Here is a 13,336-nt window from a genome sequence, read left to right as displayed (position 1 = left end):
TCCATCAATCAGTCTCGCATGCGGTGGCGTTATCTACCTACTCAGCACCGCCCTCCAAGCCGGGTCTCAAAGCCTCCCGTTGTTCGTTGTCGCTCTTAGCGTTCTTGGCTGCGGCAGCGTCGTCCTCGGAACTTCTATCGCTCCGCTTATTACTGAAACCGCGCACCCTGAACATCGCGCCACTGCGACTGCTCTATTTGATACCTACGCTCTTGGTGCGATCATTATCATTGCTGGCTGGACTACGTTCGCCACGTTTCGCATCCAATCGAGTGTTTCGTGACGTATCCCTTCGGCTTTCCGAAGACTGCCCTCTGTAATCTATCAGGCCCGATCTAAGAGTAGTGCTCAGATGCCGTTTTAAATCTTAAGGGACGAAACACGTAAAGAATACGGCATTTTGGAATGCTTATCCGTGCTTTGCGAAACCGAGTCCGACAAAGTGGGTATAGCACGTGCATACGATAAGCGAAGGGATCGCGTCTAAGCATACGACAAGCGAAACGATCGAGACTAGACGAAAAGTGCTAGAGCCTACCATAAACCTGTGGCATTTCAGGAAAAAGGCGATTGAAGGAGGATGCTAGATCTCTCGTAATGCCCAAAGGAAGGCAGTCATTTTGCCCCTCTATCTATTTCAAATTCGATTCGCATTATCGCCAAAGTTTCAAAAAGGGCTCGTAAGCTCTAGCCAATAAACTCTGTGTTGTGGTTGCTTGGGATTCGTTTCTTTCGGGTAATCCATCTACAACCGGTTTACTCTGCTCGCATAAACTTCTCTGTATTGACAACTCATGGTAGATGAGACCATCCCACTAACACTACCTGACAATGCTGCCTTTCCTCACTGCTGACCAAAGGCTCGCTTGAGATGAAAGAGTGTGTGTACCAGATCACTTTTTGCTCCTCCTCTCTCGCTCCGTCCACCGTGTGTGCGCTATGCTGATGTTAATGAGCGACATTTTAGACCCGCATCCCACTCTTCGCTTTTCGTCAAAAGCATCGATGCGTGCAACCATGCCCATACATTGGCTATTTCTGTTCCAGCTTTCTCTAGTAGTTCTTACCATCCGTTATAGGGTCGATTTTCATCGTCTCTTCTTTATCCATTCTAAATATGCTATGCTCGATGTGTACAGACCTGCGCCATGCGCTCGTGCCACACGCGAGTACGCGTACTCGTCGGACTCACAGCCACTCTCCAGATCCGTTGGCATCCGGAGTGTGCCGGGCTTTCAAACTTTTGATGGGATGATTCACGCAAGCTAGCTTCAGTCCTGTGACGCCAGTTACGGACCGAAGCTTGATCCTTGCAGCTGCGCATTGCAATTGCTTCGCGAACATACCATTTTGGGCCTGCCCGAGCTGAGAAATTCGTTAAAATTCTCGGACTTAATGTCTCTTATGGCCCTGCATCTTGCCCTTATAGTCTGGACACAGCCTGTCTCAAATTCATGTAGCAGAGCTAAACCAAACTTTTATAACGGCTTCCTTCTTTTGTGCGCTGTAATGGCTTCGTCTTTCATTCCTACTGCACCGGGTTTTCCTTCAACGGCCGGTATAACAATTGACCAAACGGTGGAAAACAAGATATGGGACTACAATCCATCCATCGCAGCAGCTGCCGTTGGTGCCGGTGTCTGCGGGTCTCTTACCCTTATGCATACTTTTCGGCTAGCAAGAAATCGCACTTTATTCTGCATACCTTTTACGATTGGCGGATTAGTGAGTGGACGCTACCTGTCACAATGTCGCGATAGCTGACCTAGTGATACAGTTCGAAACAATTGGATATGCCGCTCGAGCTGCAGCTCACAACAACACTGATTCTCTAATGCCCTACGTCGCCCAATCTCTCCTCCTTCTCCTTGCGCCGATCTTTTTTGCCGCATCTATTTACGCCATACTTGGGAGACTTGTGCAATGTGTGGATGGCAACAATATTGCTCTTATCCACCCTTCCATCATGACGCGATTCTTCGTATTTGGAGACGTGCTCTGCTTTCTAATCCAAAGTGGAGGGGGCGGAATACTCTCGCAGGCAAAGAAACAGAGTGACTTGAATATAGGCAAGATCGCAATTCTTGTGGGTCTTGGTCTGCAGATTTACATCTTTTGCTTTTTTGTAAAAATTGCAGTGAGCTTCCACAGAGACCTGCGCGCGCACCCGCATAAAGCTATCATGATTGAAACGTTTCCATGGGAAAGATACATGATCTTACTTTACGTCGCGTGCGCGTGTGTAGGGGTGAGAAATTCCTATCGTGTGGTGGAGTATGCAATGGGAAAGGTATGTTCTAAGGTTTGCCATCATGATGTTTTTCTCACGTGTGCCAGGATGGGTTTCTTTCAACCCACGAGTGGCCACTTTATGTCGGTGATTTTGCCCTCATGGCCATCACACTGCTAGTCTGTTCAGCATGGTATGATCCGCGCCTTATACCCAAAAAGTACACAAAGGCGTAATATGAGGGTTCTGCGTGGTATTGCTGGACCACTCTTGAAGGGGCAATTGCGACTTTAGCTTCAGATGCACGAGAGCCAACAGAGACGTCAAACTCAACATCTTATTGGATTACTAGAGCCATTGCGCGTCGAAGAGATGTATGTATTGAGCCAGGCAATAATGTCGATAAACTTCCTACTTGGAACTAGAGGGCTAGTGAATGAATTATCCCGCTACGAACATTTAGGATAACCAGATCCCTTAAAGACCCCCAGCATCAAATCACACTAACGTGTGTTAAAGATTTGCCTCACATCAAATTGTCGATACCGGAATCTAACAGGCATGTATTTTAGTTATTAACATGCGCGTACATCCCCATCAACTATCTATAACTAACCCATTAGACCGTCTATCGTTATCTCTCTTCCTGTTTTACAACTTTGGATGCATCTGGTTTACCCTCAATTGGCTTTCCTCAAGCGCGCTCTCAATGTGTGCTGTCATCATATTCTCTACTGGTTTAAGCAGTAAACATAACAAAGCAGCGGCCGCAGCGGCGGCCATATTAATGATCCAGACATAACGGAAAGCGCGGGCGCTGATGTCTGCAACGGCTTCGCCCGCAGCTGCGATGATCTGAGACGTGATACCTGGCACATCGGCGACAGAGCCTTTGCTCTCGAGAAATGATCCGAGGAAGCTTCGCACAGCTTCTCCGGGAAGACCTGCTGACAAGGCAGCGTGAGCTACTCCCCTCGGCAGTGTACCTATGAAGAGAATTTAGCATGTGTGGCGGCAGTATATGTGTGTGATGAACACAGAAAGCATTAGTGTCTCTTACCTTTAAGAGTATTTCCGTAGACAGTTGCGAAGATGGTGATACCTATGACGCCTCCCAAAGCGCGGGCAGATGCAAGCACAGTGCCGCCAGTACCACTGTATATGTGTCAGCTTTGAGGTAAGACTATATCAAGTCGAAGTCAAAGGGTGTTCTTACAGCAGGAAAGACGGAACAGAATAGGACAAAATCACGACTGGTAACACGGTAGTAACACCAGTGCAGATGCCGATCACGCCTGTGAAACCCAATGCCATACCGACGCGAGACGGGGTGACAAGAGCGAGGAGTCCCAGGAAAAGTGCCAACAGGACAAGAGATACAAACAAGAGTGAGCGGAAATGGCGTAATTTTCCCAGTACGAACGCAGACAACAGACATCCTACCAGTATCATTATGTTGAGCGGTAGTAGATAAAGGTTTATCTTGAGTAAGTTGTTGGTGAAGATAGCCTGAGCTTCCACGGGAAAGAAAGCATTGATGCCGTATAGGAGCATCCCATCGATGAAGGCGGTGAATAGAATCACAAGGAAGTTGCGAGATTCCAAGAATCGATGGTCGATCAGTCCGTCTTTGCGGCCCCATGTCTCTATATCCCATTCAGTACATTTGCAATGCATTGTGTTGTGTCGTGGGGGAGAGTTACCAAAGGAACAAAAGCCGACAAGCAAGGCAACTCCAACAACCAGAGGCGCGATCACAGGGGAGGAACTCCATGTGTACATGTTGCCGCCAAAGGTGAGGGCTGTTACGATGCAGACGACACTTGCCAGTAGCAATGCAACGCCGATGAGATCAAGAGATTTGAGTTCAGCAACAATCGAATGTTCGCGTCGAAGCTTGGTCAAGGGCGGATGGTAGAATATGCCGATAAGAGCTGCAGAAATACCAAAGAAGATCGCGTTGAAGTAGTATGCCCAACGCCAGCCGCCAACTGACATCTGGGCGAACCCGCCGGCTGTATACAATTGAGCGTCAAATCGACTGTGTTCGTCGTTATGGGGCCACTTACATTCAACTAGGCCGATGATGGACATAAGCCCATTGATTATAGCAGAGAACCCTTGAGCATACGGACGCGTTTGTGCGGGAACGACCTCCATGCTGGTGGGAATGACGAGTAGCTGTGAAGTCAGATAAGTGTAGATAATAATTGAGAAAGGGACAGCATGCTTACCAATAATGAGCTACCTATACCATTCAGTACCTGTGCCGCAATCACTTGCTTCAGACTGGGGTGATGTCAGCAGAAACCATGTCGACAGCGATGGAAGGATCTCACGTTAGTGCACGTCCAGCAACAATGTTACCCACAACTCCGAAGAGCCCACCTGCAACCATAAACCATTTTTTTCCAAACCTGTCACCAAGAGTGCCCTGTTCAAGTGTTACTCTAGTCAGAACTGGTTGGATTGGACTGTTGTTGTAATACCCAGAGTGGTTGAAGACCGATGAGGGGGAAATAAGGCAGCGTTGGGGATCCAGGCGGACGATACAGAGCCGATTAGAGACTTTGCAACAAATGCCGACGTTGTCGAGGGGCCAACGTTAGCCAGTGTGCAAGTGCCCCATCCTATAGAAAGAACGAGTACAACACCCCAGGTCTTGTAGCTAGTCTTGTATGAGGCTGCGAGCAAAGCAGTGTCGGTTGTTCGATATCGGTCAAGTGTCTCCTGGTCTAGATTGATGTTCGTTGTTATTGCTTCGCTTTCGAGGTTCTCTACACGTTCGACGTTGTCGTCTTTGGTGTCCATGGTGAATCTGATATTCCGATAGCGTAATGGCCCGGTGTGAAGAAGATTTTGTTGAGGTGTTGAGAGAATGTGAATACAGAAACTGAATGACGGAGGGAGATGATATACCAGAGTTGTGGGCGGATCGGCCCTTCGAAGCAGCTAATAGCAGCGGATTGTTTTGGTTTTCTACTCTGGGAGCACGGATGAGAATCCGTTACCGCGCCCATCAATTGCGCGCTTGCAATGGTAAGATTTGAAACAGGTATAGCACTATTTTGAATTGAATGTTTCTTTGCCGGGAAGGTCGGGGTCCCCATGGGGTTTCACTGCCACCAGCGCGTTCCGAAGCACGATGTTCAGAGGCTCGGAGACTCTTTTATGCATGCTCGGTTCGACCGGTTGCTATGCCTGGGGTCTCCGAGTCGCACTACGACTAGCGTTGCAGGTCCTCGTCCCACGCACAGCCGTCGGACTGATCGGCAGTCACACAGTACCATCTGTGGAGGGATTAGAAGCAGACGAATGTATAAGATGTGCCCGAAATTGTGATATTGTTCAACGAAATGATGATGTGGTTGATTCCTCCAATGGCACAAAGTTTGAGACTCCACCAAGTCAAGCGCACTGAACCTCAGTGTACGACCTCGGAGTTGTGGATCTAGCATTTTCGAATTCCTAAGCTCGTCCTGTACTGTGATCTACTACTGGCACCAAGAGGAAGCTTTCGTGAGACCCGAGCCAAATCCTTACTTCGCCGAATCCGTGCGATGGACCTTTAGCTTGAGTCAAGTTCTCTACATTGGTGAAAGGAGAGCCTTTGACCGCCAATCGCAACGTTTCTCCCTCCTTCCATACCGTGCTTGACGGCCACACTTCAACATCAACCTCTACGATATCAGACGGTCGAAGCCACTGTCGCTTCTGGTGCGAGTGGTATGGTCGCTCTGGTCGGCTCCGAGCGGCGTCGAGCTCGCGGTGCGAAACGCGCAGCCAGCCAAAGGAGGCCGAAGCTTCTAATTGCTGCGTTGAATGGTAGAAGAGAACTTCCTTTCCGTCTCTACCTATCTTCTGAAGCGCGACAAAGAGGTCTACGTCAGGAAATCTCAAGGCTTGAACGAACAGCTTGACAGAAGAGTAGCCAGTAATCTCAGTACGCCTTTCGAACTTATGATCGAAGGTTACTACCGAATCAAGCTTATGATGGTCGAAAGACACAAAGTTGTCTTCCAAAACAGGACTTGTATTCAAGCTTCCGTTGGATCTTAGGTAAAGCTTCGTGAACGTCGCGGTCGGTGGAAATGCGTCGGCGTGTCTTGTCACACTGGCTTCGGCTGATGTACGGACGTCGAATCGTATTCTTGGCCATTGACCTACGTCATTGGCAGCACCTTTGAGAAATCTGTCGAAGAAGGATTTCTGTCTCATGATGTTCTCCTCGCGGTAATACTCGCTCCACTCTCTGCCAGACTGTGTAGTAATCGTCAGCTTTAGCGCAAGGAAAGTTCAAAGCTCAAAGTGGAATGGCATACATGGATCATGAGATATTTGTGCGTTGTGTCGAACTGTTGCCAGGCTTCGATAGTGCCTCTCAAATGCAGCCCAAGACTTGACCATCCAGTGACGGAGAAGGCAGGAATATCGATCAAGCGCCAATCGACCACTTTAGACTGCCACATTGAGTCGAATGTTGGATGTTCGAGATAAGCGGCTGCGTGATCCTCGCTCTCGCCCAAGCCGTTGCCCGTCATGTCCATCCACAACTGTTGGAATGCAACATTGGGAATGCCACCTGGAGCGTTGACCTCACGATAGATGTCACTGATTCCCTCCCATGGCATTATGGCCTTCAGGTGGGGCGGTTTCAACACAGCAGTTTGATAAATGGACATTGCAAAGTAAGAGACAGCGCCCCATCCAACACTGCCGGTACACCTATTGATCAGGGTGGTCAGCATTGTGGACCGGAGTGAGACATCTTTTCAGAGCTGTGCATACGCACCAATTCTGTTTCGCAACCCACTCGACAATGTCGTAGCCGTCGCGGCCTTCCTCAGGTCCAAAATAGTTTGCCTCTCCTCCTTCGGACCACCAGGTACCACGAGGATCTACGCTGACGAAAGAATACTCGAAGTCAGCGCACCAACGGATTGGATCTGGTAACTCCCAATGGGTATATTTGGAGAGCTTGCTGAAATCGACTCCCATGTTTTGGAACTTCTCGCGAGGCACAGCACCATGTTTGCCGAACGGTGCGAAGAATATGATAGACGGGGTCTTCGCAGCAATGCTCGAAATGGGCCTATAGATGTCTGCGTACAGGTGGATCCCGTCGCGCATGGTGATTGCGACATCTTTTTCAAGAATCACTTTGCCGCCGTCGAGCTCTATGATCTCGTGCTGAAGATCAGGTGCAGGCTTAAGCGGAGGGGCGACCTCGACTGAGCGTCAGTAGCAACACGTCTAGGATCTGAAAGGATTGTATAAGTACCTGTTGGGGATGTACTGACTTGCGGTACACGGCTCCGGTCGAGTGTGTGGACTGCACAGGCACGGAAGCGTTGTAGGATGGTTTTGACATTGTGTAGTATCGGTGGAAATGCACTGGGGCAAGTCGGAGTGCTACAAATAGGATCAGCGGGGCAGAATTGTAATTGCGCGTTTCGTGAAAAAGAGAACAGCACGCCTTTGTTACCAGCTTGATCAAATTGAACTTTATCGTGGGATTAATAGCAGGCTACGTCGGAAGCTGCTTTGGATCGTGTTCACGCGAAAATGAACAGTCGAATGGGGCTTAAATGACTAAATCAAGCAGGCCCATCCATGTGTCTGATGGGAACATCATGTATAGGTAAAAGTGTGGTCCAGTTATTGCCTGCTTTGGTATGTTTGTTGGCCTCGACGCGTCTTGGAGAAGGGCAAATGACAGGGGAAGGGAGGTCGAAGGGTCTCGATGTAGGGTCTCCGAAGCCAATCCTCCCGCCGAACCAATCGCAGACTCCCCGAGGACCCACTTCAACTCTCCGATCCCCAGAGTTCACCCGCCTTCCAGACGATGGACGCTTCGCAACGCGTCCTTGCACCATGCCATCGAGGCTTGATATTCCTTCCAGCTGAAAGGAAGCGAAATGGATCCGGTAGTTTTTGCCACAGATTGCATTGCCGTCGCCGTGTCTTGCCGCTGCAACACCTGATTCACTGCAGCTCCCGTGTCCGACAACTGCTTTCCTTCTCTGCATCCTGAATACGAGTGAACTACGCGCACTCGTCCTGTTATATTCACTCCTTGTGCATCGTGGAATCAAGAATTACCTTTCAACAATATGGCGCCCGCACGAACTCTATCTAGCACAACTCCACCCTGTCCAACAGACCCAGCCCTCCCTTCTGACCTCGAAGTACCTGTCCTGATTGTCGGCGGCGGGCCAGCAGGCCTTCTACAAGCATACCTACTGCACAGACTGCGAGGTAAGTAGACAAGACCGGTGCGCGATCACAGGCGCTCGAAGCGATGATCAACAACAACCAACCATGTGCTGTAGTACCTTGTCTCATTATTGAACGTTACGAAAACCGACTTGCTGCACCTAAAGCCCATGCCCTTTCTCCACGCACGCTTGAGATCTGTCGACAGGCCGGACTCGACACCGGAAAGATACGTCGGTTGGGCACGAACCGTAATGAGGCTTTTTATGTAAACTTTATTACCAACCTCAGCGGACAGCAAGTCGGTCGCCTGCCATATGAGCGCATGGATGTAGCGGTCTTGGAGCACACACCCGAAATGATTCACAACATCCCTCAGCCCGCGTTCGAGCAGCTCGTCGCCGCTCAGTTACGTAGCGACGATGGTGTAGATCTGCTGAAGAATATGTCCTTTGTGTCTTGTCAGGAAACCACAGATGGTGTGCTCAGCACTATAGAGAATCGCGTTACCGGCGCCAAGACGTTCATCCGCTCACGTTATGTCATTGCTTGCGACGGAGCTCGCTCCAAAGTGCGTCAATCTCTGGGCATTCAATGCGATGGCGTGGATGACTATGAGATGATGATGACAATTCACTTCTCCTGCGACCTTAGACCCATACTTGGTGATCGGGTTGGCATGCTCCATTGGATCCTAGATCCTGTGGTGTCAGGTTTTATTATCAATTACGATCCATCCGGGAATCAAGTGCTCATCTGCAACTTCGATGCAAACGAGCATCCCGTCAACTCGTGGGATGAGTCACTGTGTAGAGAAACACTGCTTGCAGCCATTGGTCGGAAAGCTGACTTCGAGGTCCTAAGTTGGAGGCCTTGGGTCTTGAGCCGAAAGGTGGCTAGAGAATATCGTCAGGGCAACGTCTTCCTGTAAGTTATTTACTACATCATGTTTGACCCAGCGGTGGCTGATAATCTTTTCAGAGCGGGGGATGCAGCACATAGGTAATTCTAATCATCGTCTAGAGTCCCAGCAAATCTTAAAACTAACCTGATACGTATCTAGTTTCCCACCCACTGGTGGACTTGGACTCAACTCGGGACTCGCCGACGTGCATAATCTGGCTTGGAAAATTGCCGCAGTTCATCAAGGCTGGGCTACCGATTCTTTACTCGAGACCTACAAATCCGACCGGCAACAAGTTGCCTCAGTCAACGCACAGCAAAGCGTGAAGAATGGCAGGAAAATCTTTTCATTCCTTAAGAGCTTGGGTGCCATGGTCAGCACCGTATCTGAGGCTCGGCAAAATCTTCTTGATACAGTCAATGATCCAGCTCAAGCAGAGATAGTTGCAGCTCACGTTGAAGACCAGCGAGAACATTTTGATAACGTAAGTCAATTGTCCAGTTCGCTCCATTGAAACGCTCGTGTCTTACACTGGGATCACACAGCTCGGCCTCCACATTGGATATGTCTACGGCAGCGATATCGTCCCCCAGAGTGCCTCGAGATTCACACCGGAATTCATCTCTGGTGCCCGCCTTCCTCACGCTTGGATCCGACTGTTACAGAACGATGTCATAACACATCAGGCCGTTGATATATCCTATGTATCCGACCTCTCCGCTTCGGAAATTGCTGCACGAAAATTTTCCACTCTAGACCTCTGCGCGCTCGACAGCTTTACACTAATCACGGCTCAGTCAAGCGATTGGTACGAACGTACTACTCATGTGAAACAAGCTGTTTCATCCAAGCTACCGTTGCGCATACTCACCCTGGGCGTGGACTTTGAGATGGTACGGAATACGGTCAGTGGCCGGGAGTGGGTCCCCAAGTCTGGGCTCGGGAGTGGAAGTGCAATTCTCGTGAGGCCTGACCAGCACATTCTTATGAACGCCTCGATCCTAACAACCGTGGAAGAGCTTGTTGATGTATTGCATGGATACTTAGGTCTTTCTAAGTGATTATCTATGACTGCGTTCTTTCCCAGCTCAATAATATCTAGCAATTATATACATGCTTTTTGTTGATGATGTATTCCGTTTCTATGTAGGCAAGTCTTTGGTACCTATTATGATACATGATTTTTTTGTTGTCGGCGCGGGTCTTATTCCATTCACAGCATGTACTGATTAATCTACATCTTCCTTTTCTATTCAAACATCTGTCGCAAGAGGCATCCGCCAGGAGATCATTGCACTTTGGCAAAGAGAATTGTTGAAGATGCTGTCCCACTTCTATGTAGGTACTGCATTGTAACCAACATTATCATGTTGCAAGCTCTTGCCACCTGAGACGTCTACGTCAATGTCACCATCGATATTCCAAAATGCATCGCCAAAGCCAAAATCTAGGATCATGTCCGCTGCGGGGAAGATATCATTGTTATCTCCAAAGTCATCCACCATCTCTATGAGCGGGAAGTCATGACCGCTAGGTCCCTCGCTATTGTCCACGAATGAAGCTTGCTCTGCCTGGGCACAGCTGGTTTGTCCCATCGTTGTCAACTTCTGGGATCCATGAGCTAGCGAGTTGCTACTGGCAGAACGGCTTTGATGCACAACTTTTGCTGCATCGTATATTTCACGGATCAGCTTTGCACACCGCCGGGCAACAACAACGGATCCCATGGCAGCAAAGACATCGAGGGCTTTCTCAACGTCTTGAAAGAGATCAGACGTGGGGACGAGGTGCGCCCCAATGAAGTAGACATAGAGTGTAATCATGCTTGCATTGAGAAGATACGTCGTATTGTACCACCAGGTTCGGAAGTACGGCCGGTGCAGATACGTTTCGTAGAGTAGTTGGATAGTGCTGCGTGCAGCGTTCAGGCATTCATTGACTTCGGACCTGAAGCGGATTTCGGGATGCGTAGACCAAGTCTCGACGAACTTCCGGTAGATTAGGATGCGTGCGCTAAGGTAGCGTAGTTTTAGAACAGTCTTCTGCTTGCTAATTCGCTCCGGCTCCGTCAATGACACTTTCGTATAGTTAAGCGGGCTAGAAATATCATCTCTCCATCTCTCGAGTGCTCTGTTCAATTCGTGCGCTTTGACTGAACAGCTACTCAGTGTGATAGAGTCGCCTTGGTACAGTTCCTCGGATGCTTGCTTTAGTAAATTCGCAATGGACACGGTAACGGAGATGAAGGCATTGGTCGTATCAGAAGCTCCTCCAATTGAGATGGTGCAGTCATCGTTAGGAAGAGGCAAGTCGTAGTGGACGGGTGATTTCAGAGACGAATCCCGTCCAGAGGCGCAGCACATTTCAACCTCATGCATGTAGATACACCACCAGGTGAGGACTGCCCTCCGTAAGTATTTGGAATCTCCACTAACTGTTCCATGCTTCGCGTTCGGCAGACCAATAGCGATGGCGGTTCTAGCAGCCATACCGCTGAACAGGTAACAACTGTGTGGTTTTAAGGCGTTTTGACAGAACACGGACAGCAAAAACAGAGCTTGTGTCGTATCTAGTGAGCTGACGTCGAATATATCGCCTAAACTGGCTTTTGATCGCTCGAAAAAAAGTTTTGCCAGAGTCGAAGGCGACTGAACATCATTGAGTCGCGCATCTGCCGCTGGAGTCCCAAGTCGTGTATCTGGAAGCTCTGAAGCAAAATCGTCCTCACTAGCCACAATAGCACCTAGAGCAAGTACTGCATAGTACACGGCTTGAAAGCCACAAGAGCTTGCTTGGTATGCATCGCCAGGGCCAGTCCAAACTTCAAGTTTGCAGCGGGCCAGGAATTCCGACTTGTCCAGCACGGGATGAATAAGATGCAGGTTACTGAAGAACAGTGTGATGCATCTCGACTCGATCGGTCTTGATGTTTCAATAGGCAAATGGTTGTATGATGGTACGCCTCTAGTTCCAGGTGGCCTTGAAATACCGAAAGATTGCGGGAATTCTGGTGACGTAGCGGAGACTGGGTAATCTGAGTTGTGGAGATAGCTTACGATAGAGATGCCTTGTGGTTGGTCGCGCCTCTTAGTCTGCGATTGCGCATACCTTCTCAGACGTGCCAGAAAAGGAAAGATGCCTGTGTCACCATAGAATTCAGTGCCTTTTGTGTATTGGTTGACACTGCCACACCCATCTGCACCATCTGTACGAGGCTCTTGCTCGTCGGCGGCTGATTCGGTAGTCCTACCTCCGGCGAGCAATGGTTCAAAGTCAGGTGCCCTAAATCCTTCCCGATCCAAACGCTCTGCAGCTTGTAGTGATTGACTTATGTGCACAGAGGTGTTGACTGTTGATGGTCGCTCCAAAGGCGGACCAACCGCATGGGGTGTTTCGTGACTCCTTTGAGGCATCGTGGCTCGAAGATGGGGGCTCGCATCGAACGCAGTATGTTGGGCATGGCTGCTTGATAGTCGTTCAAGTGAACGGAAGGCTTTGGGAGCATTGGTATGCGTGCTGGGTACATAGACACATTGTGTATGCCCAGCAGCTTTGATACAACCTGGACAGGGATTGAAGCCGTCCCCATCGCACCGCACTTTCCTTTTTCTGCAAGTCTCACATGCAAGTGTCACTCTTGGTGAGCGCTTTCGCTTCTGAGACGCGATGCTACCTCCAGGAAATCCGACACGGCCTAACAAAGGCGTGGTAACGTTGGTCGAGCTCTTACGTTGCGAAGCACTCATGGCTATTCATGGATCATAGTTGTCCTCGCTTGGACTCTGGTGGACACAGGTACGACTTGGGTAGGAAGAGGCATAGAGAGAGCTGAAGTGGCGGTGTCACCGAGTGGAGTTGGATGCCCGGCAAAATCTCGGACCTCGGTGCTTCCTCTACCTAGCTTAGCGCCTTCGCACCTCTGTACAAGATCCCTCCACTTAGAAAAGGATCAATTTCCAATCGCAAAGCATAGCTTGGATCAGACT

The 13,336-nt window shown here is 49.4% G+C and overlaps 1 protein-coding gene across 1 annotated transcript; it reads right to left on the bottom strand.

Annotated features, from left to right (window-relative positions):
- Positions 1-10,684: 10,684 nt before the first annotated feature.
- On the bottom strand, positions 10,685-12,735 carry N0V89_011310 (uncharacterized protein; the record flags this gene model as incomplete). Its single annotated transcript, XM_056220042.1, has 2 exons — positions 10,685-12,596; positions 12,731-12,735. The coding sequence occupies 2 exons, from the start codon at positions 12,733-12,735 to the stop codon at positions 10,685-10,687; spliced, it is 1,917 nt and encodes a 638-aa protein (XP_056067169.1).
- Between the last annotated feature and the right edge of the window lie 601 nt (positions 12,736-13,336).

Source organism: Didymosphaeria variabile (genome assembly GCF_027946475.1).
Source record: "Didymosphaeria variabile strain IMI 356815 chromosome Unknown scaffold_8, whole genome shotgun sequence".
Lineage (NCBI taxonomy): Eukaryota > Fungi > Ascomycota > Dothideomycetes > Pleosporales > Didymosphaeriaceae > Didymosphaeria > Didymosphaeria variabile.
The sequence above is the reverse complement of the archived record's forward strand: the minus strand, read 5'-3'. Positions and strand labels throughout refer to the sequence as shown.